This window comes from Accipiter gentilis, chromosome 10, assembly GCF_929443795.1.
Source record: "Accipiter gentilis chromosome 10, bAccGen1.1, whole genome shotgun sequence".
NCBI classification, from domain to species: Eukaryota; Metazoa; Chordata; class Aves; order Accipitriformes; family Accipitridae; genus Astur; species Astur gentilis.
The window spans coordinates 39,458,422-39,485,740 of record NC_064889.1 but is presented as its reverse complement, the minus strand read 5'-3'; the positions used below and the strand labels follow the sequence as shown (position 1 = coordinate 39,485,740).

Here is a 27,319-nt window from a genome sequence, read left to right as displayed (position 1 = left end):
ACCTCCTCAACCCCCGGCCGCTTAGCCGGGGGTACAACCAGCCCCCGCTCTGCCCACGGGAACCCCACTCGGGACACCCCCCCCCCACTCGGGGACCCCCCCCCATACCCTGGCGGATCCCTGCACCCCACCCAGCAGGGGACCAGGACCCCACTCGTGTGGACACCCCCCCACGGGCGGGGCCGCTCCCGGGAGAAGGTTTTACCTCCCCCCGCCCCACTCGGGTTTGAATGGAGGGTGTGGGGCTCTCGCGTGACGTGGCGCCGCGCCATTGGTCCGGGCGGGGCGATGACATCATGCTCCGCCGCGGCGGTAGTGGAGTGGGGGGGGGACACACACACACACAGTTTTGCTCTGGCTCGGCTCGGCCATGGACCGGCGGCGGGTCCCGGGCGTTCAGGTGAGGGTTGGGGGGGGGTGTCAGGGGTACCGTGGGTGCTCGGTTCAGGCCGGCACGGCTCGGCTCGGTCGCGGGGGGGGGGGGGGCTGGAAGGCAGCCGGGCCCCAGCTCGGCTATTGTCCGGTGGCGGGCGGGGTCCCCGGGGGCTGCCCCGAATCCCGCTCCGGTAGCGGGCCGGGAGGGGCGGTGATACGTTCCCCCACCCCACCACCGGAACGTGGGGCCGGTCCTGAACGCGGGTGGACGAAGGGGTTAACAGGATACGGAGCCGTTTTTACCCAGCCTGGGGGAAACCGGCTCAGCTAGCCCCGGTGGCCATCGGTGGCCGCTCGCCCGCGGCTCCCCGACCGGGTTGGGGCGGGGGGGTCGTCTTTGCGGTGCAGCGGAGCCGGCGGTGGGCGCAGGCGGGGCGGTGGCTGCCCGCGGCCCTTCTCGGAAGGGTTGATCCTCCCCTCGCTGGAGCGGGTCCAGCAGCACCCCTGGGCTGGCCGGGGCTGGGCGCAGGCGGGTGCTGAGTCAGAGCCGTCCGAAATCCCCCTCCAGCTCATCCTCCTGCAGCCTGGGACAGGCTTTCCCGGCTATTCCCCCCCCCCCTCCCTCCCTAGCCCTCCCCTCTGACCCCCCCCCCCCCCCAGCCCCCCAGCACTGCTCGCCATCCCTGGGGAGCACAGGCTGGTTCCCGTGGGGAGCAGGGACCTGCCCGGCTTTGGAAGCTTGGGCGTGGGGCTGGCTCCCCGTCCCACTCCGGTGCTGGGAGAACTGGGGGCTGGTGGGCAGCGACCGCTCCTGGGGAGCTGGACTCAGCCCTCGCCGCCCTGGTTTGACCCCGACGGCAGCGGCGTTAAGTATAGATGTTTCCGAGTGCCGAATATATAGATCAGGAGTTGGGATCGTTAGCAGTCTGGGGGAGAAACTGAGGCACGGAGTGAGGGAACGGAGGGAGCACAGGTCTCTGCACCCCAGGACGGGGCTTTCTCCCGAGCTGGGCTCACAGTAAACAAGTCTGTTTTGGACGCAGCTCCCTCGGAGACCATGGAGTGAATCCAGCTGAGGTTTAGCACCGAGGAAGTTCACTGGGTTTAGGTCCCGGCGGGGGGAGTGGTGGGGGGAAGAGTAAGGTTGGCCCAAATCCCCATCGCCGGGGCCAGCCGCCTGACGCTGTGCCACGGGCTGACCCGGCAGCGGGGCTCCCTCCACGGCCCCGATGGGCAGCCGCACGCCGATGCCCGCAGGCAGCCCCGCTGCCGGCAGCGTTGTGCTGACCGTGGCGGTATCTCCCTTTGTTCCCTGGGTTTTGTCGTGAGCGCAAACAGCCACCGCGGTCGTGGGCCCCCCCTGAGCCGGCCGGCCGGCTACGGGGTGCCGGGTCCTGCCGGCAGGTAGGGTGCCGTGGCCAAGCCGTGGGAAGCCTGCCTGTTTACTTCCCATCCGCCCCAGCGAAACCACAGGAATTTGGAGCCTGGTGGAGGTCGGGAGGTCTGTTTAGCCCCGGTATCCTGTCAGACCCCGGCCAGTCCCTGTTGTTGTGAGAGACGGAGCCAGGGCCAGCGAGGAGATAACCTTTCCCCCCGGAAACGTCCCCTGTTCGCCCTGGAGAGCCGCAGGCTGGTTCGTGTCCCCGTAGCAGGAGGATTTATGGTCCTGTGCGTGTTCTGGCGTGTCCTGCCAATAGTTCCTCGCTGAACTCTGGCTAGCTCCTGGTCGTCGGCAGTCCCTCCGGGAACGCTGCTCTTCTTTTGGCACCGGCGTGCCGGCGTTGGGACGGCGAGTTCCCCAGCTTGGCGCTGATCAGCGTGCCGATGGCCCTGGCGAGAGCCGAGCTTTGCCTCCCACCCCGGCGAGCCGTCTCGCCGGCCCCGGCTCTGACACTCGCTGCCGGCTGCCTTTCCGCTTCCAGAGTCGCTGCCGGGGCTGCTCCACGCGTCCCATGGCACGACTGAAACGGCGTCCCGATGCCGGGGACAGGACCAGACCTGTCACCCGTGCCGGGGAGGAGGCGGTCACCGGGGCGCCTGGGCTGCCCGCACTAACAGGACTTTCTGCCCCCAGGTCCTGGGAAGACTCGCCGGGGAGCCCAATTTGAGGGTGTGACAGCGGGCCTGTCCCCTCCCGGGGCCGGCGGTGGCAAGGTGTGATCCGTGCCCTGTCTCCGGCAGCTGTCTGCCAGGCAGCAACATCAAAGGGCCGCATGAGCCCAATCCCCGAGGGGCAGCGCACCAGAAAGTGGGGCTGAGCAGCCGGTGTGTCCTCCCTGCTCGGTGTGCCGGTTCTCCCTGGCCCCAGGCGGCAATGGGGGGACCCAACCGGTCCAGCACAGCCCCTGCCCCAGCGCCTGGCGGGGTGGGGAGAGCATCATCCTCTGATCTCTGGGCTGGAGGGCACTGCCTGGGGTGCTCTGCACGGCAAAGCCGGGGAGGCTCGTTTGGAGCCAGCCTGGCCGGCTGGGATGCTTTCCCCCTCTGCAGGTTTGGCTCTTCCACCCCGTAAGCGGGATGAGCTGGGGGCAGGACGCGTGGGAGGACGGCTGGACTCGGCGTTTCTCCTGTGCGCACCCATTCACTGGCCTCTTTCTTCAAGCCACATGTGCCTCTGGTCCCCGTGGGTGACTGGTGCTGAGTGGGATGAGGTGGCGAGGATGGGGGGGGATCTTGTGGGAAGCCTGCACCGTCAGGGCACGCGGTCCCCGCTGCCTGCCCTGCACCCGGCCAGGGCTGTCCCACCCTCCACGCTGGCTGCAGGACCCTGCTGTCCTGCAAGCAGACACCCATTCGCAGGGAAAATCGTGTCCCTGGAGACCTGGGGCTCCCAATCCTCGGAGCTCACGGTCCCAAAGGGCTGTGAGGGCAGGTGGGAAGCAGTGTGTGGTCTGTCGGTACGCTTTATCCTGCACTTGCAGGTCCCATGCCCTCCCCTTTCCCCAAATCCCTGCTGGGACTTGGCGGTGCTCTGGGCTCGCTGCCCCAGGATGGGCAGCGCTGCCTGCCAGCCTGCCTGCAAAGTCTCTCGGGTTACAGAGCAGCTTTCCCTGGTAGGTAGCTGGAGAGGCGGTGGCGGCGAAGCTGCCCTGGCCTGGTTTCCTTTGTGAAAGCGCCGGCAGCGGGAATGTCACAGGATCCGCTCTCCTCTCCGCAAGCAAGAAGAGTAAAAAAAAAAAAAAAGAGCTCTGTGTCCTGCTCCCCCTGGGCAGGATGGGGCCAGCGGCCGGGTTGTGCGGGCAGCAGCATCCCGCCGCGCTGCCGTCATCTCCTGGGGTGAGCTGGGAGCGAAGCGTTGAGGGATGGGGGAGATTTTGGCTGCTATGAAAAGGCTTCGTGGGCCGGAGCGTCGAGGTGGGACACGGTGGCTTGTTTGGAGGCTGTGACGGTGATGGAGAGCTGCTGGCCGGGGAGGCTGCCGCGGCGCGCCGGTAACGCTCCAACCTCCCCGTGGCCCCTTTGCCGAGGCTTGCAAAGTATCTCACAAATGCTGAACTTGGCCCCGAAATCTAAATACAAGGGAGGGACAGTCCCCAGATGGCCTAAATCAGCAGCACGGTTGCCTGGCCCAGCTGGGGAGCTCGCCGGGAGTGTTTGTTTTATGTAAAACCAAAGGCTGGAGGAATGCCGGCCTGAAAGGAGACCTTGCAAGGGGAAAACGTCTGTGCCATGCACACAGGCTCAGCTGGGCGGGCGTGAGATCCTGGCCAGAGGAGCGGGGCTCCAGCAAGCTGCTCCTCTGCATTCGGAGTGGGGGGGAAGAAGTCCACCCAGCTCCTGGTTTGAGGGTGCGGAGAAGATGACACGGCCCTTCTGTCTCTTCCCCCAGCTGCTGGGGATAAACTGAGGGGTCCCTTGGCCGGAGCCCCCCATGCACCGTCGCATCCCCGGGGCTCTGCCGCAGCAAAGTCGGGCGGTCGCCCTGCCGAGGAGGGTTCGCCTCCACGGGGTGGTGGGATCCTGCACGGCGATGGATGGGGACCGGTGCCACCAGCACCGTGCCGTGCGGCGTGCCTGCCCTGGCCGGCCACGTATGGAAGCTGCACGTGGGAGGGCTGGGCACCGGGACTTTGCACCCCTGTGGGGTCAGAGTCCATCCTGCCTGCGCAGGACCGGATCGGCCGCAACCTGCCTGAGGCCCCACTGCCGTGGCGGGGGACAGACGGGCATCAGAGGGGACGTTTGGGAAGGGATGGGGGGCAGGAGCCCTCCCCTAGCTGTGCTGCGAGCTGTGGGGCACACGCCGTGGCAGAGCAGGTACGGGACTGGGTTGTGCCGGGACCATGCTGCTGTCGCTGCCTGTGGTCAGCGGAGCCATTCAGGTGCACCCAGGGGCTGGGTGGGCGACGAGGGGGGGACACGGCCCCCAACTCGAGGCTTACTCGGAGGAGAGATGTCGATCCCTTCCCTGTGCGTGTTGCGGGGCCGCGGTGTCGCCGGCGGTGCCCGAAGGGAGGAAGCGGGCGGCCACAAGCCCTTCCTCCCCGGCAGCCTCTCCCGGGACCACCTGGGGCTGCCTGGCGCCAGGAGAAGGATGGGATGCGGCGACGTGGTCCGATGTCTTTGTCCCCTCCTGCGTAGCCACGGGCGCTGGGCTGGGCAGGTTGGCCGGTGGCACCGAGGTGGCCACGGGAAGGAGGAATGTTCCTCTCCACGTGCCGGTCAGCCGGGGCCCTTGTGATCTCTGCCACCGCTGGAGTCACAGCGGTGACGGTGAGGTGGCCGGGGAGGGTGGGCACGGCCACGCGTGGGCTCAGCGCCGGGGTTATAGCGAGGAGTGGCACGGGGGGGCTTTGGGGTGCTCGAGGGCAGCAGCAAGGCTCGCGCGTCCCCACGTCCCCATCCTGCCAAGCATGAAGGGGTACCCGCGGGGTCCCTGCCCGTCTCCGTCCCCCATTCCCGCTCCCCCCGGCACGCTGCTTGGCTGGCGGTGCCTCCCGGGGGCTCTACGCCCTCCTCGCACACTTCCTGCCGTCTGTTTCCAATTCCTCCTGGCGTCTGCTCCTCCCTGCTTTCTTCCAATTAAAAAAAAAAATCCAAAAAAAAAAAAAAAATCCCAGGCATCTTCTCGGCGTGCGGTTCCCAGAGGCTCGAGCGCTGCCATGCCCCGCTCTGGCAGGCTGGGGCTGCGTGGGGAGGGGATGGCGGGTGCCCGTGGCACCTCACATCTCTCTTTATGCCCGTTTACGTGGGGGACAGGGTTGGGGACTGTCCTGCAACACCCCCGTGCCCGGGTTTTTTTCTCTTGCGGTCCTTTCTGCATGTCTGCTCCATGGTTGGGGTTTGGGACCCGCTTGTTTGGGGGGTGAGAGGAGCTCAGGGGTGTCTGGGGACCCGTTCCCTTTGGAGCGATGCCCTGCGTGGAGGTTTTTCCCAGGGGAGCGGAGCGGCTGGCGGGCATGGGGTCACGTTCTGCAGCCTGGCAGGGTGAGGGGCTGGTGTCGGCAGAGCCATGCCCGTCTGTGTCCTCAAAGCCTGACCGTGTCCCTCTCTCCTGTCCCCTAGGAGTGACCTGTCCGTGACGCCAGAGAGCACCAAGCGTGAGCACCAGTCGGGTCCGTGGGACGCGCGGCTCCGTCTTGGCCATCCCGGTGCAGCGCGGCGCAACCCCTCCCTGCCGCGGCGATGCCGATCCTCAAGCAACTCGTCTCCAACTCTGCCCACTCCAAGCGGCGCTCGCGGGCCGACCTGACGGCCGAAATGATCAGCGCGCCTCTGGGGGACTTTCGCCACACCATGCACGTGGGGCGAGCGGGGGATGCCTTTGGGGACACCTCCTTCCTCACCAGCAAGGCGGGAGAGCCGGGGCCGGAGGTTGGCGAAGAGCCGGGTGCCTCCAAACCCAGCCTGCTCTCCCGCCGCTTCCGCAGCAGCAAGCGCTCGCAGTCGGTGACGCGAGGTGACCGGCGGGACATGCTGGGTTCGCTGCGGGATTCGGCGCTCTTCGTGAAGAACGCCGTCTCCCTGCCCCAGCTCAACGAGAAGGAGGTGGACAGGAGCGCGGGGCAGCTGCCCAAAAGCCTCTCCTCCAGCCCCGTCAAGAAGCTGCCCGAGGAGGTGAGCCCCGAAGAGCAGCAGCGCCCGAACGGGGCGGCCGCCGGGCCGCTGAGTCCCGGCTTGGATGAGCGTGACTTCGGGGACATCACGGAGCTGCCCGTCGTGGTAGCCAAGAGCGGGGCGGGCATGAAACACGCCGAGTCCATCATGTCCTTCCACATCGACCTGGGGCCTTCCATGCTCGGGGACGTCCTCAGCATCATGGATAAGGAGCAGTGGGAGCAGGATGAAGACCCCGAGGTAGAGGAGAGCCGCGAGGAGGAGGTGGATGCTACCCTGCCCGGCTCCCCGGCAGTGGCGGCGGCGGCGGCAGCCCTGCCGAGCCAGAGCCCATCCCGCGGTGCCGGCGGCCGCTGCCCCAGGGACAGCAGTTCGGCGTCCAGCTGCACCTCGGGGCCGGAGGAGCGCAGCCCCGTTCCTGGGCCACCGAGCCAACGGGGGGGCCCCCCGAAACGCCCCGACAAGGAGTTCTCTTTCGCCGACGAAGACGATGACGAGATCAGAGTATAAAAGGCGGTCAGCCGAGCCAAGGGGTCTGGTTCTCATTTGCGGTTGCTTGGACACGGGGCTGAATAATCCCGGTGCTGCAACGGGTGGCACCGGGGAAGACTCAACTCCTCACTTGTTCCCTCTCCCCGTCGGACGTGCCGCGGCAGGACAGCGCTCTGCTCCCGGGGCCGGGGGCAGCTCCGATGCCTCTCGGTCCCCAGAGAGCTCCAGCACATCCCAGGAGGGGAAAGCAGACTTGATTTTGGTTCTTTGTTGGACATTGGATGTTAGCTCTTGTTTTTTTTTCCCCCCCCTGCCAATGTAAAGCATATAGGATCAAACAAGATGAGGCTTTGAAGTTTTAGCCCCTTTAGTAATATATGTATTTTTTTCCGCCGTACGGTTTTTACTGCTCTCTGATTTGTACTTAACTTTCTTTACTCTCGCTTTTGGTTTTAACCGAGGGGAGATTTCCCATGAGGAAGAACTTGGCTCTGGAGCTCAGAAGGGGCCCAGGATCGTGGGCAGCTCCAGCTCCCCAGCTTTCTTGGGGACTTTCTGCAGACCAAGAGCCTCCAACCCCATGCTGTGGTGGGGGCTCGCTCCCCAGCCCTCGGATGGATGGATGGATGGATCCATCCCAGGTGCTCAACCCTCCAAACAGCCTGGAGGTCATGGGGATGCCTCCTGCTCAGCCTTGGCACTGGCTGCTCCCGGGGATGCCGATGGGAGCGTGGGTTTGTCCCCCGTGGGAGGAACACCCGAGACCCCCTCGTGAGCCAGGGTGAGCCCCGGTGTCCTGCGTCCCGGGTGGCCGCCGTCACGGGGCTGGTCTGACTGGGCAGTGCCGACACTGGCCCGGTGCGGGTGGTTGGAAGAGGAGGGATTTATACCATGTATGTACAAATGCAAAGAATAAAAGGAAACGGTAGTGACAGCAGTGGCCTGACCTCCTGGGGGACGAGACGCTTGGGGACGTGCGTGTTTGCACCCTGCTGCACGAGCGGGGACTGGCTTTCTCTGTGCTGCCACCGTCCCCAGACCCTGTCCTGCTGCCTCCACCTTCGCTGCCTGTCCCTGGCTGGAGTCCTGCCTGGAGGCTGGTCCCCTGGCCGGCGTTTCGGCACCCGCAGCGGCCGTACTTTTATCTGCCCGTCGCGAGGGGCTGCCTGCGGTGGGAGGAAGCGGGTGAGCTCCCGCTGTCCGGATCTGGCTCCGGGCTGGGACCCTCCGGCCAGGCTGGCTCCTGCCAAGGGACGGCTCTGCCAAGACTCCGCTCTCTTCCCTGCAGCCCCTCTCGCTCCCTGCCAGCCGGGCAGGAGGGGAAGGGGATGGCAGGGCAGGACTGGCTGTCCCTGCTCCCGTGGGCTGGGGGCCAGGGCTGGGGTTGCCCTGGGGGCTCCCAGTCCCTTGGGGCTGCCGTGGCCCCTACCAGGCCTGGGGTGGTGAGTGGGGCAGGTTGCTCCCATCCCACAGCTCAGCCCCTGGTGGAAGCGGAGCTGTGCCGGTGCTGGGGCTGCCTTCTCTTCCCCAGCCCCGCTGACGGAGCTGGGCTGTGATGGGGTGAAGTGCCAGGAGCAGCCCCAGAGTCCTTCCCGGAGCGGGTGGAGAGCATGGTTCTGCTGGGAGCACCGGCCAGGTTCTCCTCACCGGTGATGGAGGGGGGGAGGAAAGGATTTGGCCCCTCCGACGTCTCCTGGCCCTAGGAGGGGGCTGGGAGTCCCTGTCCTCCTGGAGGCTTCTTCCCTGGTGAAGCCGGTGGGAGCGGGCAAGTGCTGTGCCACAGCGGGGACACAATGGGGTCCTGTGCGTGTGCCATGCCCGACGCAACGCCCCGCGGCGTGGGACATTGGGCTATTGTCCGGGTCGGGGAGAACAACAGCAGCTGCAGCTGGTGGCTCTGAGCTCACCGGGCTGCCTCTACCCCGGTCACTGCGGCACAGCCCCCCTGCACTGTGCCAGGGTCCCAGGGCCACTGTCCCCTCTGCTCTGAGCACTCATCCCCTGAGCCCTGATGGTCCTGGTCGCTGCCTCCTGGGAGGTCAGCAGGCTGCTGAGGGGGGATCTGGCTCCTCTTGTCCCTTATGGATGCTCTGACACATAGCAATGGGGCAGGGCAGGTCACCGGGGTTTGCACCCATTCCCCGGGACCCCCTTGCTCCCCCGGGATCTCGCTGGTGCTGCAGGGAGGGGAGAGTCCCTCGGGTGACCCGGCACTGGCTGGCTGTGACCGTCACTTGGCAATTGCGATCGTTGTGACGCCTGTCGGCTCCAGCCTCCAGCTCGGCAGCACCGCGCTGCCACGAGCCGACGGGGCAGAAAACGCGTGTTGGCTCGCTGAGCACGCACGGGACGTGGCCCCGCTCAACGGGACAGGATGGCGGCCCTGGCACACTGCGGGCAAGCGAGCACGGGGCCAGTGCAACAGGTCCTGGGCTAGTGGGGAGTAACACCAGCACCGCTGCAATGCCAGCAGTGTCGGGCCAGCACCTTCTGCAGGGGAGGGCAGGTCGGCTGACCTGCACCCACAGCCTCCCCAAAATGCCTCCACCTGCACACCACAGGGTGGGCGTTTCGGTGTGGGACCTGGCCCGTGTGTGGGACGTGGGCGGCACGAACGCTCGGTGCCGGGTCGGTGCACGGCACCTTGTGCGGGGCTGCGGCCGCAGCACCCGCCGGCGGCACTCCGGCAGGCGGGCAGCACTGGTCCAGTGCATTTATAGCTAGTGACAGAATGGGAGCAGGTCTCCATCCCCGATGTGTCAGGCCGTGTCGCTCCGGGCGCGTGCCGGGGATGCGCGTGGCCGTGGGAGCCGCGTGATGGAGGAGGGACGGAGCGTTAGGTTAAACCCCGCGGGCTGCGTGGTGTTTAACGGGTGGGCTCCCGGCAGCCCTGGGAAGCAGCGTGGCACCGTGGTCGTGCCCGGCATGTGCCACTGTAGCCTGGCACGTGTACGAGCCCCCGGCCCCGTGGTGGGGACCGAAGGGGCTTCTCATCAGAGCATGAGATGTGATCTGACCATCCTCACCAGGAGCCCGGGGACGTGGGTCTGTCCTGCCGGGCACCAGGCGCTGGAGCGCGGGGCTGGGGATGGTGCCGCTGTTCACCCAGCGATGCTCAAAGCACTCGGCACGCAACAAAAAACTACACAGGATCCATCCCTTTCGATCTGAGCTCTTAGTTGCAGGACTTGGGCCACATTTGGCTCTGTTTGAAGGCTGAGCAGCGGCCCCGGTGTGAGGGGGTTAACCCAGCTCATGGCCAGCCCCTGCAGACCCCAATGCTCCCGGGGAGATGTGGGCCAGCTGCTCTGCCCCAGAGCTGGGGCTGGAGGAAAAGCAGATGTCAGTGCAGAGAGGCAATTACGGGGCGGGGGGGATGCGATGGGCTGAGCTCCCCGCAGCTGGGCTGCGGCACCAGGCAATCACGGCTGCAAATTGAGATCAGATGTGGGCAGCTTCTCTCTCTAAATGGAGCTTATACTGTTTTTGCTCTGGCTTGGAGAGGAGGAGGAGGGTTTCTGGGCATGGCTGAGGCCCGTTAGCTGCAGTGACCTGCAGAGCGTGGTGCTCCCTTGGGAGACCCCTGTTTTCCTCGGGCAGCCCTGCTCCCTGCTGGAGGTGGCTTTTGCCGGAGCGGAGGTGATGCAGGAGCTGGTGGCTGGTGTGGAGAAGATCAGGTTTGACTTGGAGGTTGATGTGGAGCAGCAGCGAGGAGCTCAGCCCCTGCCCTTCCCGGGTATGGACAGTAAGTTGGGGCCAGGGTCCTGTGGCATCCTTGGAGGATGATGAGTGCAGGAAGTGTTGGGGTTCTCCTCTTTGCTGGTGCTCCTGGCTCTTGCTGCATCCACCACAGTGCCTGGGTGCTTCTTGCCCTGCCTTTTCCCAGGGCTCTTGCCCAAGGTCTGCTTGGCTCCGGGCATTGCTCCCTCAGGGATGGATGCATCCGGCGCAGCTTTGGGGGGGGGGGGGGGGGGGGGGGTGCCAGCGGAGGGGGCTGAGATGCTCTCGCCCTCGATGGCACAGTGGTCCCAGCACTGGGGCTGGCTGGTGAAGCTCTCCCTGCCCTGCTTTCCCCTGCAGAGCTGGGGTCTGCCGTCTGCGAGTTCTTCCACCGAGGGCTTTGTGCCAAGGGTGAGTGCTGCAAAGGGACAGGGATGGGACTGGCACCGCCCTGAAAGATCCTGGGGACACCAGGGAGCAGGATGGGATCCCTCTCTGCTCCATGACCAGCCCAAGTCCGTGGCAGGTTGCTCTGTGGTCAGTGGGTTGGCAAGTTTTGGCCCAAAATGCTAACGCTGCTCAGAGTCCATCGTTTCCCCTGGCCCTTCGGTTCAAGCACTGGGGAGGGCTTGAGCACCTCCAGGGCAACCAGACCTTGGCAGTGCCTGGGAAACTGAGCCCCACGCACCCAGTGGGTGCTGCAAATCTCTTCCACATCCTGGAAAACTCCTGCTGGTGTGTCCCGAGCTGAGGAGCTGGGAGGTGCTGGGGCAGGGGGGAGGATCCCGAGTGCAGGCAGGGTTGGAGGGGCTGCGATGGCAGGGGCTGTGGGGTACAGGTAGGCTGTGATAGTGGGTGTGTGACACGGCCAGGCATGCGGTGCCCTTTTCGGCACGTCATCGGGGAGAAGACGGTGGTGTGCAAGCACTGGCTGCGTGGGCTCTGCAAGAAGGGCGATGGATGCAACTTTCTGCACGAGTACGACGCGACCAAGATGCCCGAATGCTATTTCTTCTCCAAGTTTGGTAGGTGCGGGACCGGGCTGGGGACCCCAGCGAACTTTTCCCACCCCATCACCCGTGTCCCTCGGGTCTGGCCTCGAGCAAGTGCCTGATGCCATCTCCTGTCTGTGGGAAGAAATGCCACTGGCTCCTGCCCAGGGCCACTGTTCCCCAGGCCAAGCCTGGGTGCTCCTGGGGCACCTCGGTTCCTCCCATCCAGCCCATCCTTGAGTGATTTCCACCGCGTTTGGCTCTAGTGAGCGTTGTCGCACCTCTCCCACCCCTTGCTCCTGCAGGCGAGTGCAGCAACAAGGACTGTCCCTTCCTGCACATTGATTCCACTACCAGCACCATGGGTTGTCCCTGGTACGACCGCGGTTTCTGCAGGCACGGTGAGCTGTTGGGATGAGTGCTGGGGTGAGCAGGGACTGCCCATGTTCCCTACCCACCGGTGATGGGGAGTCTGGACCCCACTGCTGGCCCAACCTCCTGCCACCTCTGAGGTGACCGAGCCAGAGTGGGGTGAACCGCAGTGGGTTGTCTGGGTGCTGCCTGGGAGGGAGATTTGGTACCCGGTGGGGATTTGGGCTCAGGGAAGCGGAGACCCCATAGAGCTGAAGGGGAAGGGGCTACTGGGGAAAGCTGGGCTCCCAAAATCCCTGTGGGGCAGGGGGTGATGCCGTGTCCCCATAAGCAGGAGCCTCTCCTCTGCACGGCAGGTCCCCTGTGCAAGTATAAGCACACGCAGCGGGTGATGTGTGCCAACTACCTTGTCGGCTTCTGCCCAGAAGGACCCAAGTGCAAATTCATGCAGTATGTACTGGGCAGGCTCGGGGGGGAGCTAGGCACGTGGCTGGGGGACAGCCCCTCGCCGAGGCTGCAGAGGTGGCCATGGCCCTTGCAGTGTCTGGGTCAAGGACAGGGGTGCTTTGGGTCCTTGTCTGAACTAACTGGACCCCTCCGGTCTCTCCCTATGTCCAACCTGAGCTGGTGACCACAGGGTTATCCCCATGGGGATGCCTGTACCAGCTGCCTGAGCCCCGGAACAGCCCTGAGAGGCTGTGTGAGCCATGGGGGGATCTGGGGGTACCACTTGCCATGTCCTGGGGAGTAACTACCTGTCCTCTGTGTCCTCCAGCCTCAAGGCCGGGCTGATGACGAGCAGCATGGATCCATCCAAGGTGATGCAGGGAAGGTCCTATGCTGTTCCCTCTTGAGCTGAAGCCCTTTTGTTCTGTGCCTCTGCCCATCAGGGTGATGCACCAGCTGCCCCTGCCCCACAGCTCTTGCTTCTGCCCCAGCTTTTGTGGGAGCTTGGTGGGACAGCAGCTGCTAACTGCCCCTCTTACCCCATGTCCCCTCAGGGAGCTGGCTGTCCTCGGGAGCTTGTACAGCTGGATGTGGCTGCTGGTGAGGAGAGTGGATACAAGGATGTGCCACCCATGAAGCCCCCCCTACCAGTCACCGGCAGCGCCCAGCACCTGTCAGCACAGCTGTGGGACACCAATACCTGGCCCCGGGGCCCACAGAGCCTGTTTGAACAAGGCACCTGCTTCAAGTGTAAGTGTTTTTGGGACTGGGAAGCCTGGGAACAATGGTCTAGCCTTGGAGGGAGGGGAAAGCTCTATGGTGAGAGGCAGGATGTGGTGCGGGGACTCCCACAGCTCTCTCAAAACAGCTTCTTTGACTCTAGATGTCTGTCTTCTCTCTGGGCTGTTTCTTAGACCTGGAACCCGGCAGCTGGGGTGTGAACTGGCAGGGAAGGAGGCTGTACTTGGGTTGAAATAATCTGACGGCAAGTGATGATGGGCACAAGGGACTTCTGTGGTAATAAACACTTGGCATGCAGTGGAATAGCCCTGGAGAGCAGTGAGCCCCTTGCGTCCCTGTGGGTTGAAGGTTTGTTGCAGTTGGAGGTCTCGGGATGCTGCTCGCAGGTGAGAGCTGTGCTGGAACACAGCATGGCTCCATCAGCCCATTTGCTGGGAAATGGTGTGGAAATGAACATGTGGTAGGATGGCACTGGGTTGATCCAGCATAAAACTGATGCCTGCGTCTCCTTGTCCCCACAGTGCGGACAGAAAGGTCACTACACCAGTAAGTGTGGGAAGAGGCAGCTGGAAATCCTGCTGGGGAAGTGACTCAAGTGCTCCCACATGGAACACGGAAGGAGGACACCGTAAGGCACAATGGAGCCAGCCAGACGGCTATTAGGGCAGTTGCTGGACTAGAAAAGCCAGTTGGTTTTGCTCAGCGCTGGCTCTCACGGCTCTTTGCACAAGCAGCAGAGAAATCACAGGTTCCCTAATGCAACCAAAACTGGACTCTTCACAGCTGCCTGTTTCCCCCCTGCGCAGCTGCTGGCTGCATATGGATCAGGGCAGTAAGTCACTATGTGATCACACGTTTGAAGGAGTATGGGACCAGCTTGTGCTGGGGTCCTGGGAGATCAGGGTGTGGGTGTGCTAATCCCCTGTGAAGGGGATCAAGGAGCACCACTTTTGAGAACAGACAGCACCAAGCAGAAAAGGAAAATTCACAAAGGCTTTTATTGCTAGCGAGAGGGAGTTTTTGGTGAAACACCTCTGACACAGTACTACTGCACTGCTCTTTGAATAAAGAGTTCAGATTTTTTTTTTGGCATTTTTTTTTTCACCCTTCATGTCTGTAACATGACCAACCCTTTTCCAGACATGTTTGATGACGGCAGGCTACAACTAGCACTCTCATAACTGTCCTCATTTGTCTGATGCAGACATCGGTTTGCCCTTTGGGCACAACAGCTAATCCAATAGATTTTCTTCCTCCAGAAATAGGGCGCTGTGGTCTGAGTGCTGCTGCTTCAAAGCCTTCACAAAGGTCCTTCCCCCAGAGCCTGGGCAGTCTCACCAGTGCCGTGCTGACAGCGAAGCAGGAGCTGGGGTGCTCTTTGTGGAAGGGCTCTGTGGGGACCACCCTTCTCCTGCCAGTTGGCAGCAAACCCCATCGCGCTTGCTGTGGAGAGGGGTAAGTAAGAAACGGGCTGTGTGGGGCACAACTCTGCTAACTTAAAGGGAATGGTTATTCCAGCTGAAGCCCACCCTGCTACAACACATCACAAACTTTACTGCCAAACACTCGGACTACAACATACATGTCAATGAATCCACATTAACAGCCCAGGTCAAGGAGTTGTCCTGTGTCTGGTGTCCCAAAGTGAGAGATTCAGGCTTCTGCAGACTACGGGAGCTCTGCTGCATACAGACCTCCAATGGGCAGCTCTAACACTTTCTTCTTTCAGTACTAAACGCTGCCTGAACCAGACAGCAGTGACCTCAGGCTGTTACTGTCAGTGTCACCCCTGTCTATAGGAGAGTAACTGAAAAACAGTTGTGTCCCCCCCCCATTAAAGAACCTGTCTCTGACAGTAAATGGGCCTCTGCTGATTTGAATCCCCGTTGGGACAGTGGTCCTGAGCACTTCTGCTGACTCCCAGTCAAACATTTGTGACTGTTCCTTGGGTGCTGTTCCAGTTTTTTCTTCAGTGGTATTTACGCCAGCGATGACTCTCTACAAAAACGGGGAGGGGGGGGGGAAAAACCAGATGAGTGTTAGCACAGTGCTATGCTTGGGAACTACATGAGGGTGCTTTGCCCAGCAGTGATGAGCAGGAGGCTGACTGCAGCCTTCTCTGTTTACGTGCTGTAGAGCTGCGCATGAGAGCAAGTCCTGCTGAGGAAACTACAGGAACACCAGTAAATCCCTTGCCAGTTATGAGTAAATCCAGGGAAGGGGTGCTTAGTGTTGCAACACCTCTTCCCTCTGCTTTGTGCAGGGTTTAAAAGTGCTCCTGACAGTTCCTGGTGCTCTCCAGGGAGAAGCTGTGAATCAGCAACTGTTATTGCCACCATTAGTAGCTGAATTCCTCTGCCTACCTAAGCCAGGTCAGAATACTGTTCTTTAAGCTCTGGTGTTAGTCTTAAATGTGAAGTATTTAAACTTTCAGAGTTTGAACTAACATGAATGGCAAATAGACTTTCTACATGCTGCAAAAGGGGGAATTGCCTGAAATAAGATACCAAGAAGGAAATCTTACTGATGTGCTGATAATTCCAGCCATAGCTGAGGAGGCAGTATCCAGCCAGCAGCATAGAGATCCCAGCTGGTCCACCCCTCTTCACGTTGATGTATTTGTCATAATAGCTGCTCCAGGCTGTTGGAACATAAATGCAAGGGTCAAACCATGCGTGAGTCTTGGGGAGTTCACTGGTTTCCATGTAACTTTCCAAAGCCAAATGGCTGGGTCTATTTATTTACTTCTTCATAAAGATCCAGACTGGCCACTTGGACCAGGCTGCAGCACGTAAATCTGGTAAGTGCAACAATTCTGCCCCAAGAATGAAGAATTTAGCCTCACCTTTCTGCACTCCTCCAAGCAGCCCCTGAAGAGAAAAGTCGCAGGTGGCCAGCCACGCGGGCAGCTCCCTGAGCCTTACATCCATCAGACGCCTTTCTGAGAGGGGACCTGTGTGATGAGAATTCAGAATGGTCAAAGGTAGGAAAGTGAGGGCAATGCGCATGGTGCTTGCATTCCCCATGCTGGGTGGCGAACATGGAGCTGGTATCTGACACGGCTGCAAGTGACTTGGGCTCGGGACTGACTGCTTGGAAGGGAGGAGCAGTTAGTCTCTCCCACAAGGTGAGTTGGCTCTACCAGCCCAAACATGCAAGAGCCTGACTCAAACCTAAATAAAAACATAAACCATTAGTTTTGCAGGCTGGAGGGTTGGACAGTTAACCTCCTGGGATCCTTCCTGGATCTCTTTCTGGACAAGCTCAGCAGCTTAGTGTTTCCCACCCCTCCTCTCCCAGTCACACGGGACAGTTTAGCCTGACAGTGCAGTAAATCTCGGCAGCACAGACTTTTCTCACATTACCTTGTTGTCCCTCTGAGAAATTGCCCCTTGCTGTCTTCATTGTGATCCCCATGTCTTCTTGGAAAGGCTTCCCTGGAAAAATACTCAGCCCATCATAATTAGGATATAAGTCTGGAAACCACTCCAAGCCCATGGCACCTGCCTGCCTGCTCCTGCCAGAGGCCTGGGATAGACAGATGGGTTGGCTTTTGGAGGTGTGGAGCAAGAACTGGTGCAGCGCCAGCTCTGTGTCCCTCCTTGCATTCAGGATGGGCTCGGAAACTACAGCCATCTGCTCCTTGCTCTCTCGAAGCTTTTGTATGCTGGTTAGGTAATTTTTGGATGCCCCTTCGTTGTGACCTCTGAAACCCTCTATTGCTGACAGATGGAGGCTCTTCGTATGCAAAGCAGAAACAGGAGCTTTGTATTCCACACCAACTTCAAGGTACATCTGCTTCTCTTCTGTCACGGTTTTGTCTATTGCCTCCTGCTGAACGAGGTCACTGGGGCTACTTCTGCAGTCAGCTTCAGGGGGATCTTGAAGTGTGGGTATTTTTGTTGCCTTTAAACTACTGCTTTTTTCTCCCTTTGAGCTCACAGATGTGTTCTCCACCGCTCCACGGCTGCGCATCTCTGTGTTTGCAGTATCTGGATCAGTTATTCCCTCCTGTGTGTCAGGCTGGGCTGCGTCAGCGCGGTCAGCAGCGCTGCCTGGATCCGGCCCTTCCACAGGTGACCCGTGTGTGCCGTGGCTCCCTGCTGAAGCATCCCTGCTCCTGGAACTGCTCTTCTCCCTGATCACCCTGGCACGGTGCTTCTCTATTACTATTTTCACTCCATTACTCAGCTTTTGGGGTATATCTTCAACCTCCTCGGGGAGCAAATCAAGGGACGTGGCTAACTCCTGTACTGCAGGTTCCACCTTCCGCTGTGCGTGGCCTCTGTTGGACTGGTGGCAAAGCTCGGGGTCGGACCCCCCACCCTGCTCAGCCGCGACCTTCTGCCCCTTCCAGGCCGCCGCATCCTTCTCCACGCGTCCCGCTGCCGCTTTTTGGGGGACAGCACCGGCCAGCCCCTGCCCCACGCTGGCGCTGGGCAGCCGTTTGCCACTCTTACCCACCCGCGGCCTGCTACCTGCCCCCTGCCCGGCGGCAGAGAGGCCGGCTCCATCCGAACCAGAGCCGCTCCCAGGCGCGGAGGGCCCGGCGGCTGGGCCTAGGCTTAGGCCTAGGCCCGGGCCTAGCCCCGGGGCTCTACCGGTGGCTGAGCTGGGCGCGGCCTTGCAGTGCGGGAGGTGGGAGCGGAGACGCTTGAAGGGCTTGTGGCAGTACGGGCACAGCTCTTTCCCCGCCGGTGCCGCCGCCATGTCAGCACAGCACCGGGCCGCCCGCCCGGGGCCGCTTTTCCGTCAGGCGCCGCCGCCACTACTCCCGGTTGGGAGGGGGAAAGGGGGGTGGGGGTGGGGAGGGTCTTCGGTGGTGCGCAACGCGCATGCGCGCCCACCCCGCGCCGGCGCACGTTGTGACGCCAGAGAGGGGAGCGGCCGGCCAGCGGCAGGCGTTGCGCATGCGCAGGAGGCGGAGGCGCCGGAAGCGGCGGTTGGAGCCGAGCGAGGCGGGTGAGGGGAAGGGAGGGGGGGGTGGGTAGAGAAGAGAGAGAAACGTCTTCTCCTCAGCGGTGGGCGACGGGCCGGGTTAGGCCGTACTGCATCGCAGCCTCTCGCCTTGCTTCGTCCAGGCCTCGTAAAGCTCAGCCCAGCCCCGCCATGAGCTGCCGGCAACCGCTGCCGAGCGAACGGGGAGCGAGACAGAGGTGTGTGTGTGTGTGTGGGGAGGGAACGGGGCCTGAGGGGAGGTGGTGGTTGGGGAGGGTTTGGGGTGAGGGGTAGGGGCTCGGTCACCGAGGGGAACGGCCTCTCGGGCACGGGAGGGGAGGTTTTTTGGAGTGGGGAGGAGGGGGAGGGGGGTGGCTTGAGGAAGAGGGGGGCGCGGAAGGGGGGGGAGCTGCGAAGGTGAGGGATGGGGGGGGGAAGAGGGGAGGAGCGGCCCCCTCATCCCTGGAAGGGGTTAAACTGGGGCTGGGAGAGTGGCGGCGGTGAACGTTAAAGCTGTAGCTGGGTTTGGGGGGGCGGTTGGCTGCGTTTGGGGCGTAGAGGAGATGGGGGGCCTCGCGGTGTGCTGGAGGGGCATTTCTCGGCTTAGTGGGGAAGGGGGAGGAGGTAGGTCCTAGCTGGGTGGGGGAGAAACAGGAGGGACCGTGAAGTGTGTAAGAGCTGGGCTGTGAGTGCCCGGGGTTGTGAGGCGGCAGGGTAGGCCGTGGGGGATGGAGGTGTTGAGTTTGGTGGGCTGCAGGCGTTAAGAAAAGGAGGGATCTAGAGGCAATGCAAACGTGGAGCGAGGCGGGGAGGGCGCCTCTAAGAAAAGTGGCCCTGGGAGAGGGAGAAGCCGGTGGACAGTGGTGGACAACGGTTGAGAGTGCTGTGGGCATCCCAGGGATGGGAGAGCGAGGAGGCAGCTCCTGGTCCGTAGGCGTGGACTAAATACTGGCAGCTGAGTCTGCTGCAGAAGGTTGTCTGTAAGAAAAGATTTGGTTATAAATACCTCGCTTGAGTCTGTTTTGACTCATTTGAGTGTGTATTAATTTTTAGGCAGCAAAACAGCTCTATCCCATTTTTTTGGATGGTGCCCAGCGTGCTGAGGTCCTGGTTGACCCGTAGTGCTTGTACAGTGGGATGAATGATTTGATATTAGTATTAAAATTCTGCGGATGCTGAGAGATGTTTATTTGCAGGAATTCTAGGTTGCTGTTTTTAATCAGCTGCTGTGAAGCAGTGTTGATGTCATAAGAGTAATGGCAAATACATAGAAACAGGGAAGGATTTGTCTTCCATGAGGTGTTTTCTGACAAAACTTCCTTTCCGCATGAAAATTAATGTTGTTCAGGAATGCGACTTGACTTCAAATGCTGTCAGAGTGGAGAGACTACAGAAAGTCATTGTAGGCACTAACGGCAGACTCATGTAAGCAAGATGAACGTAATTCAGTATTTACTGAAAGTGTGGTCACTGCCACTCTTCCTGGGTGTTTTTCTCAGCCTGTCAGATGTTATTCAAAGTCCCAGGCTTATTTTTAGACATGTCTGAGTACTGAGAGCAGTTGCAAGGCTGAGAATTGTCAAACGAGTTTATTTAGAAAGATGCTCAGCACTGGTTTTAATGGTAGGTGTGAGTCCATGTCCCTTAAACTGATATGAAAACATTAGCCTGGCTACTTTGTGAGAAATGTGACAGTTTTCTCTCTGTAGAAAACAGCTAAAAAGAGAATGTGGAAGTCCACAGCACATCAGAAGTTTAGATACACCCTTTATTAATTTTCCCACTTTTTTTTCTGTAGAGTTGCCTTTAGAGGGCAAAACAGAAGGTATGTCAGTAAACCGATAATATTTTTTTTTTTCTCCTTTCTCCCTGAACTTTCTTCAGGAAGAGGAGACGGAATGGCAATGAAGATGATGGTCATGTTCCCCAGACAAAACGTAGTACCAGGAATACTGTCCTGCAGGACTCCTGGGACACTGAGGTGAGACCCTTCCTGGGCAAATTCAGTTTCCTTTAATGCTGAATTTAAATAACAGTTGGAATATTCTGTGAAATTTTATTCATGGAGAGTAGTTAATGAAAACACTTTTTTTTTCTTTGTGTATGAGGTCACGAGGCTTGACTCTGTTACCTGCTTCAGAGATTGAAATCTGTAAAATGTGGTTTGGAAATCAGCATGTTTTCTAGTGAACTTGGTTATCTTTGGCCTGAATATTTCTGTTAATATCTTTCAAATACTGATGGGTAGCACCCAAGTGAAGATAGAAGAAAAGCATCTGCTGCCACTTTTAGTTTTGCTGTCTGAAACAAAGTGTAACATATCCAGAACCGAGGAAATGACTAGGGTGGATTACAAGTGTGTGTGGTCACTTTGCCTGGCTATCTACTCTTTCAACTTTGCATTTACTTATAGTAATGTGATTATTTGTGGTAGAAAGTCAAAAAGCATTCCAACTAGTGCGATACACAAAGTGCCTCTTGCAAACAGTAGCACTTATCTGATGTTTAAAAAATGCTCTGATAGATCGTGGCAGTTTAAGCAAGACTCGCTTGTTCACAGCTAAAACACCTGAACTTAAACTATTGGGTTTCTACTCATATTTGCCATGATCTTTTGTCGGATGTGGGATAAACTGTCTCTTCTCTCATCGCTTGCATGACAGGTGTTCTAGGATAGTGCAATTTGCTAGCTATGAGATTTCTTTTTTACAAAATGCTGATTTCCAAACTGCTGCCAGATTTCCTGAATTGTTGCCGGTATTAATCATCTGCAAATTCACTGTATGCATTTCTAATTAGCAATGTAGTTCTGTTGCAAAATATTCATGAAAAAGAGCAAGGAGAGCAGAGGCTCCCTCCTGGTTTGTGTCCCTGGAAGTTAATGAAATGGATTTCTTTTAAGGTTTTTGAAATATCCTTGTTGTTTTTTTGTACAGCCCTCTCACTCCAAAGATTGGCTGTAGTGAGTAATTACGAACTATTGCAGTTATATTGAACTATTAACTATACTTCAAGTGCAGAAAATATTTAATGCCATGTAACTTTGAGCAACATATCTCTTATCATATGGCAATGGCTTCAAATGTATATTTCCACTTAAAAAGATACAAAGCTCTGTATCTCCACTGTTCCTTTTGTGAGGGAGGCTTTCTTTTAACCCGTACACCTTTACAAGTAGCTAATGTCAGTGATACTGTATGGAAAATGCTCTAACAGCTGAGATGTTCATCATGAAGGAATTCGCTGTGATGAAAGATGTTCCTGGTTCCTGTATTATTGTTTTGCCAGAAGTAAGACTTGCTGGGATGAAGTCGTATTTGTATAACGGGTAGAACCATAAATAGTTGCTTGCCATCTGACACTGAATCACTTGTCCAACAGGTTAAACACCTCTTCGTTTGTAGAGTAGTTAATGGCTAAACGAGCTTTGTGGCGGGAGGAGGAAGAATTTAGTGTGGAACAAGGGATTGAAGTAGGAGTAATGAAATAAAGAATATCAGGAAAAACCTTAATGGTGAGTGGCAGAAGCACCTTTGCTTGTCATATAAACACTTGGCGTTTGACTGGGCAAAGCTGCTCAAAATGCAGAAATGGAAATAGTCTTGTAGTAGCCACACAAGAATGGATGACCTTAACTCTGTCCTTAATGGCTGTTTTGTTTGGGGTGCCTGCAAGTGAACAGCATGGGCATGAACTGCCTGCCCTGCCACCAGCGACATCAGTGCAGAGTTCAATTGCTGAGGCTAACATTAAGACTCCTGCTTCATGCATGCACTTGCGTTGTAAAAGTATGTTTTTAACACATTAAATCCTGATGTGCAGGCAAGGAGAATCTCTGTTGACGCTGAAGTGGAGGAATGTGCCTGCTGGATGCAGTTTTACATAAATCAGTGTTCCCTTTCTGAAGGGTAAAGAATTCACAATGTTGTCTACCGATGAACAGAACTTTTTTCTTTTTTTTTTTGCTTGTTCTCTTGTAAGGTAGGATCACTGAATTGAGCATGCCCAGAAATTCAAGCTATGAGATTAAATCAGTATTATTCAAATGTTTCTTTAAGGACTTCCTGTGCCAAATGGAGAAATTCTTCTGCTTATAGTGCACAAGTGCTTCCGATTGATGTCACTGAAATTCTTGACCATTTGTAAAACTTTTATTTAGTTTCCTGATACTTTGCCATTTGCAAAGACAGCTCTTGCTGATTAAAAATCCTCAGTAGCTTTAGGATGTTGAACTAGGGGAGAAAGTGTGTGTGTGTGTAGTAGCAATTTGTAACTTCAAAGAGTACGTGAGGAGAGAATTGCTTTTCATCTGATGGCATACACACACCTGCTTTTTGTGAAACATTAGCTAGAGTACTGATTCCTTTTGCCTTCCTTTGGTTGAAAGTTGACTGTTTTCTCTTACAGAGTGGGGTTGACTTGAGAACATAACCTCAGTATGAAAATCAGGCAGCCATATTACTAAACTGGATTTGGCTTTTGTTAGGATCTCTTTCCAATTTTTTGTCTTACTCTTCATAGCTGACAGCAATATGTGTAAGACAAAGGGAGATTTTTTTTCTTAGTGGCAGTTCAAACGTGGGCTGTTCTGTGATGTTATCCCTCAGTCCCTCACTTTGAGCTCATGTGAGCTAGATTTGATGCAAAAGGCTATCACTGTTTTCTCCCACTGGATTGTTCTTTCATCCAGGGTAGACAGCATCCTTGACTCTGACTGACTTTTACAGGAGGGAAACTGAGATTCTCTTCAATCTCCGTCAGCACTGCTTCTTGGCAAATCACTATAACTATGTGCAATTCCCGCTCTTCTTGGAACAAACCACTCCCGCACTCCTGGGTGACAGCCACCCTGAGGATGACAGTCAACTTCTGCTCTGCAGTTCAGTCCATGAACAGGCACATGACAAAAATGCTAGACTAGAAGTACAGCGAACGTTAAACATTAGCGAAGCAGAGCGTTTGCTACCGTGTTTCCCTTCCTGTTCAGCCTGTCCTCCATTGACCAAGAGGTTAACTGTGTTGTTTTTCCTGGTACTTGCTTATAAATTCAGCAAAAGCCCTTCCTACAGGAGTGTCATTGTTGGCCCGTATGTCCAAGTCAGGCAAAGTTGTAGTGGATCCTCTGAGGGGCCTGGCTGCAAGCAGCCGCTCACGGGAATTACAAGAATCTGCAGTTGTGCTCTGCAACCTGGGGAATCGCCAATGAAAAGCCCTTTGCTCTGATTTTCCCTGGGAAGGAAGGGAGTCTGCAGTGTTCTGGCTAACTCTTTTCCTTCCTGAATAACTTCTGTAAAACCTAATTTCTTGTGGTTCCTCTTTGTTATTCTGACAGATGACAGGATTCCCCAGAGCTTAGAAATACCACTGTTTTGTTGGTGGAGATTGCTGACGCACAGCAGCAGTTGCTTCTCTCAAATCAAAGTGTTTGTCTAGCGTTGCAGCTATGCCACTCTACAGTATTACATTAGTGAGGAAGGGCTGGTCTTAAATTCTAACTAAAACCAGATAATGTCTCTGTTAAACTCATCTTGAATGATTTTGAGAGCAGCAGGGTCTGAATGGCTGTTTCTTAAGTTCCTGTCGTGAGTGATTGAAATGCTACGTCACAGATCAGATTAAAACATTTAATGGGGCATTTGTTTGGAAGTTATTTAAAACTTCTGTAGCTACTCAGTGTGATGTTAAGAGGGGCTAATGACTCAGGTAAACCTTGAAGATGCCCTTTTGATACTTAAGAGTACTCATAAACTTTCATTGGGCTACTTTCCTTTGCCCTTTTGCTTAAAACTTTGTTTCATTGTGTAGATGACTGTCGTTGCTGACATGATGACTTTAAGGATTCTTTTTTTGTCTAATTGTAGTCCAAATGCGTAACAGAATGTGCACCACAGCCTGGGGAAATGGTAGGTCTTTGACGTGATTTGGGCAATAAACGGGCTTCACGTGCTAGTGAATTTTTGCATTAGAGAAATGGAAATAAAGAGGGTCTGACAAACCAGATCTGTCAACAGCCTTAGGTGTAGGAAGCACGTCCCAGGACACTGTCTCGGTTTTAAAAAAAATTAGACATGCATAAAATAATCATTACTAACAGCTCTGAAATGTTTGTTAAGATGTGAAACCTTAGCAGTAAGTAATACTAGGTTCTCATTTCGATTTTTACCTTGATTTTCAGAAGGTGGCTGTAACGAAAAACAGTAAGGAACACAGACTAAAAGGAAACAAAGTGTCCTGTGCGGTGGGTTTCTCTCCAAGGCTGCTGTGACTTGTTCAGCATAACGGCATTGCATTTCAATATTTGTGCTTCTATGCAAAAAGAGATGGTCTAGCAAGCACCATTTCGTGGCTCCTCTCTGTCCTTCTCTCTCCCTCTCTAGCGTTAGCAGCATTAGGAGGAGGAGCTGGTTGCTCATGTAGTTATATCTGCTGCTTCCTCAAGAATGACTTCACATGTGTTTTGTTGGTTTCTCCTTGCTAGCTCAACCTAACACACCAGCGTGGGTGCAGCCTCGGTGCCATAGTCTTGCTTGCTGTACTACAACAGAAAGAACCAAAGCATTTTTGGTGCTTAGCAAAACAAGGAAATTTATATGGTCGAATGGTCACAATCGATTGCGGAACCAGTGCCCTGGGGTTTCCAGTCAGCATTGAGATGTGGGCCACCTCAAATGTTCATACAGTGCCTTCCTGGGCCTTTCTCACTGCTCATTGACAGATATGTCAGGTGCAGTTTGCACCATTCTTCAGATTTACTCCAAAGTGAGGCCTTCTGGATGTGGTGCTGACTGTTAAATTACTGTGGACTTCTTTAAATTTGTGTTCCTCTGCTGTGGCCACCAAGCTTTGACTTCTGTGGTTTTAGTTTAATACTTACAAAAATGTGGGGTGTTTTTTTTAGCTGCTGTCACACTGGCTGCTTTTGTGAATTTACTTCTTACGGGATAGCAGAGTAGCCATTCTCTGATTCTTAAGCACCTAAATATTTGCAGTGTTGTCCTGAACAGCGTATCACACACTAATGAAATATTTCAGCTCTAACTAATGGAACCTTTCATTAGCAGCCCTTGAAATGGTGTAAGCCAAACAGTTTTATGTCTTTGAAACACTGAAAACGATGGCTAATGCTCTTCCAGTCATTACCATGAAATGTGTTTATCCTAAATGCTGGGAAATGAGCCCTGTCCCCTATGCAAGCTAAATCATGAGTTCTCTTTTCTGCATGTGGAAGTCTTCGATGCCTGTCACTCTTTCACTGTCATGTCAAGTAAATTGTTATGGAAAACTAACTACCAGTTAACATTGCCATCCCAGTACTTAACTGGGAGAAGTGTAGTTGTATGTATGTCAAAGTGTTCAAAGACTTAAAATGGGTATCATGTTGCATTTGTTTTTAACAGCCTGTTGCTTTGGATGCTTCAGATCTCATTTTAGAAAGATTGACTTGTAGGAAAATGCTTTGCATGGTGCTTACCTAAAATGTCTGCTAGAACAGAAGTGATAAACTTTTCCTCATGCCCTGCCTGCCTTTACTGACACGTGCAGTTCAGTAGGAATGTTCTTTATTTTCCAATTCTCAGATAAATTCAGCAAACTTCACTAGTGCTAAAGTGGGTCATGGGGGCAGAGCTGGTGGGCCTAAAACTGAAAGATTGAAATCCAACGTACTGGAGGTCAGTGAACCTCTGGGTGAAGGCTTGCTCATCCCTTCAGCTCTGTGACGCTTTTCATGTGTTGGCAATAACGGAAGCCGTGAATGCCAAGAAAGCACCTGGTGGATTTACGTTAGTCCATCAGGCTGAACATGAGCCTGGAAGGGAGGGACTTGTCCTAAAGATGGTTTGCTTACCTGAGGTGTTTCATTATGGACAGGAGAGAAAACCGTGTGATTTTGCTGTTAACCTTCTCTTTGTCTCAGTCCTCCAGCAGCGATAGCGGCAGCAGCAGCAGCAGCAGCTGTAGTAGCAGTAGCATCAACAGCCCTGACAGAGCGTGCGGTGCAGAAACCAGCCTAAACCCGATAATTGCAGGATCCAGTCCTGTCTCCTCTCAGTCCTTCCATGAGCAGTCTGCACTAAGCCAAGGTCCTTACTTCCACATCAACCAGATCCTGAAGGAGGCACACTTTCACAGCTTACAGAGCCGGGGACGCCTTCCTACATGATGAACCAGCAGTTCCCTGCCTTCTGTGAAGGGACAGCACTGTGTAGATTTGATATTTCAACATAAAAGTTTGTTAAAATGGAATTGCACAAAACGCCTGTTGCCTTTTCAGTCTATATTTGAAATAACAGGTTAACAGGAAATTGTTTACTTGTGGTTTGCTGCACTATTGCAATGCAAAAGGGGCTTTGAAGCAATTTTTATAGGATTCTTTTTTGGGGTGGTTATAAAATACGTGTCAAGAGGAGACTGAGGAATCCACATCTGTGTTATAGGATTGCAAAATGTCCAATTCCAATCAACTGCCTAATCTGTTTGTTAGCAATTTGTTGCTTTATGTAAAGTTCTCAAAACGTTCATCTTCAGTTTTATAAGTCTTTTTTAATTTCAATAAACTAGTAAAAAATTTATTTGGCAACATAATTTATTTGAGCATTTAGAGTTAGTAAGACAGTAAGGAATAGGTGCAGTCACTGGAATCCCTTAGGACTGCCCCAGTGGTGAACTTTCCACCCAGCTCGGTGTGCGATGAGTCCTCTCTCGCTTGATCTTTACTGCTGCAGTATTGAAAACAAAATGTGAAATGAGAACCAGGAAAACTTAGGCAGCTGTAGCTAAAATGTCAGGTGCCTGCTGGGTTCACTTAGAGAGCAGAGTCATGGTGCCTATGGAGAAAAGTACAGAGTAGCCTGGGGAGGGGCTTTTGGAGGAGAGAGGTTTGATGTTGCTCCACTACCCATTTCTAGCTGTGAAATGTTTTGTTTTCTGCTACAGTGTGTAGTTGTTTCTGTTTGTTGTTTTTTTTTCTTTAATTTGACTGTAAGGTTAACAACTTCTAAGGAATAGGAGGTGAAAGAGTAGCTACACCCCTGTTCCAGCAACCAGATGGCAAGGACAATCCTGACCTGAGCCTGGTTCAAGTGGCGTACTATGATCTGGACTTCTATGAAAGGACTTCTCTTCTGACAATACCAGCAGAGGTGTCACCGTTCCCTGCCAAGGGGAGAGAGCGATCTCAGTGAAGA

General features: G+C 56.1%; 4 protein-coding genes across 7 annotated transcripts; 3 read left to right on the top strand and 1 right to left on the bottom strand.

The window, feature by feature from the left end:
• Positions 1-307: 307 nt before the first annotated feature.
• On the top strand, positions 308-7,849 carry CDC42EP4 (CDC42 effector protein 4). The gene is made up of 2 exons (XM_049813097.1): positions 308-400; positions 5,881-7,849. Exon 2 carries the CDS (start codon positions 6,001-6,003, stop codon positions 6,940-6,942), a length of 942 nt encoding a protein of 313 aa, XP_049669054.1. The 5' UTR covers positions 308-400; positions 5,881-6,000; the 3' UTR covers positions 6,943-7,849.
• Positions 7,850-10,566: 2,717 nt separating this feature from the next.
• CPSF4L (cleavage and polyadenylation specific factor 4 like) lies at positions 10,567-13,786 on the top strand. The gene is made up of 9 exons (XM_049813382.1): positions 10,567-10,669; positions 11,005-11,055; positions 11,517-11,669; positions 11,942-12,037; positions 12,365-12,458; positions 12,784-12,826; positions 13,010-13,205; positions 13,545-13,582; positions 13,718-13,786. The coding sequence occupies exons 1-9, from the start codon at positions 10,567-10,569 to the stop codon at positions 13,784-13,786; spliced, it is 843 nt and encodes a 280-aa protein (XP_049669339.1).
• Positions 13,787-14,175: 389 nt separating this feature from the next.
• On the bottom strand, positions 14,176-17,982 carry C10H17orf80 (chromosome 10 C17orf80 homolog). The gene is made up of 4 exons (XM_049811511.1): positions 16,562-17,982; positions 16,042-16,149; positions 15,721-15,837; positions 14,176-15,194 (listed from the first exon to the last, which is right to left on the bottom strand). Exons 1-4 carry the CDS (start codon positions 17,904-17,906, stop codon positions 15,166-15,168), a joined length of 1,599 nt encoding a protein of 532 aa, XP_049667468.1. The 5' UTR covers positions 17,907-17,982; the 3' UTR covers positions 14,176-15,165.
• Positions 17,983-18,158: 176 nt separating this feature from the next.
• Positions 18,159-26,702, top strand: FAM104A (family with sequence similarity 104 member A). Of its 4 annotated transcripts, XM_049811516.1 has the most exons (5): positions 18,159-18,352; positions 20,019-20,115; positions 23,996-24,037; positions 24,310-24,372; positions 26,050-26,702. In XM_049811516.1, exons 1-5 carry the CDS (start codon positions 18,306-18,308, stop codon positions 26,293-26,295), a joined length of 495 nt encoding a protein of 164 aa, XP_049667473.1. In that variant the 5' UTR covers positions 18,159-18,305; the 3' UTR covers positions 26,296-26,702. The 4 variants fall into 4 exon arrangements, with proteins under 4 accessions (XP_049667473.1, XP_049667471.1, XP_049667470.1 ...); XM_049811514.1 differs by lacking the exon at positions 24,310-24,372 and having other exon boundaries at positions 18,160-18,352; XM_049811513.1 differs by lacking the exon at positions 23,996-24,037 and having other exon boundaries at positions 18,162-18,352.
• Positions 26,703-27,319: the final 617 nt, after the last annotated feature.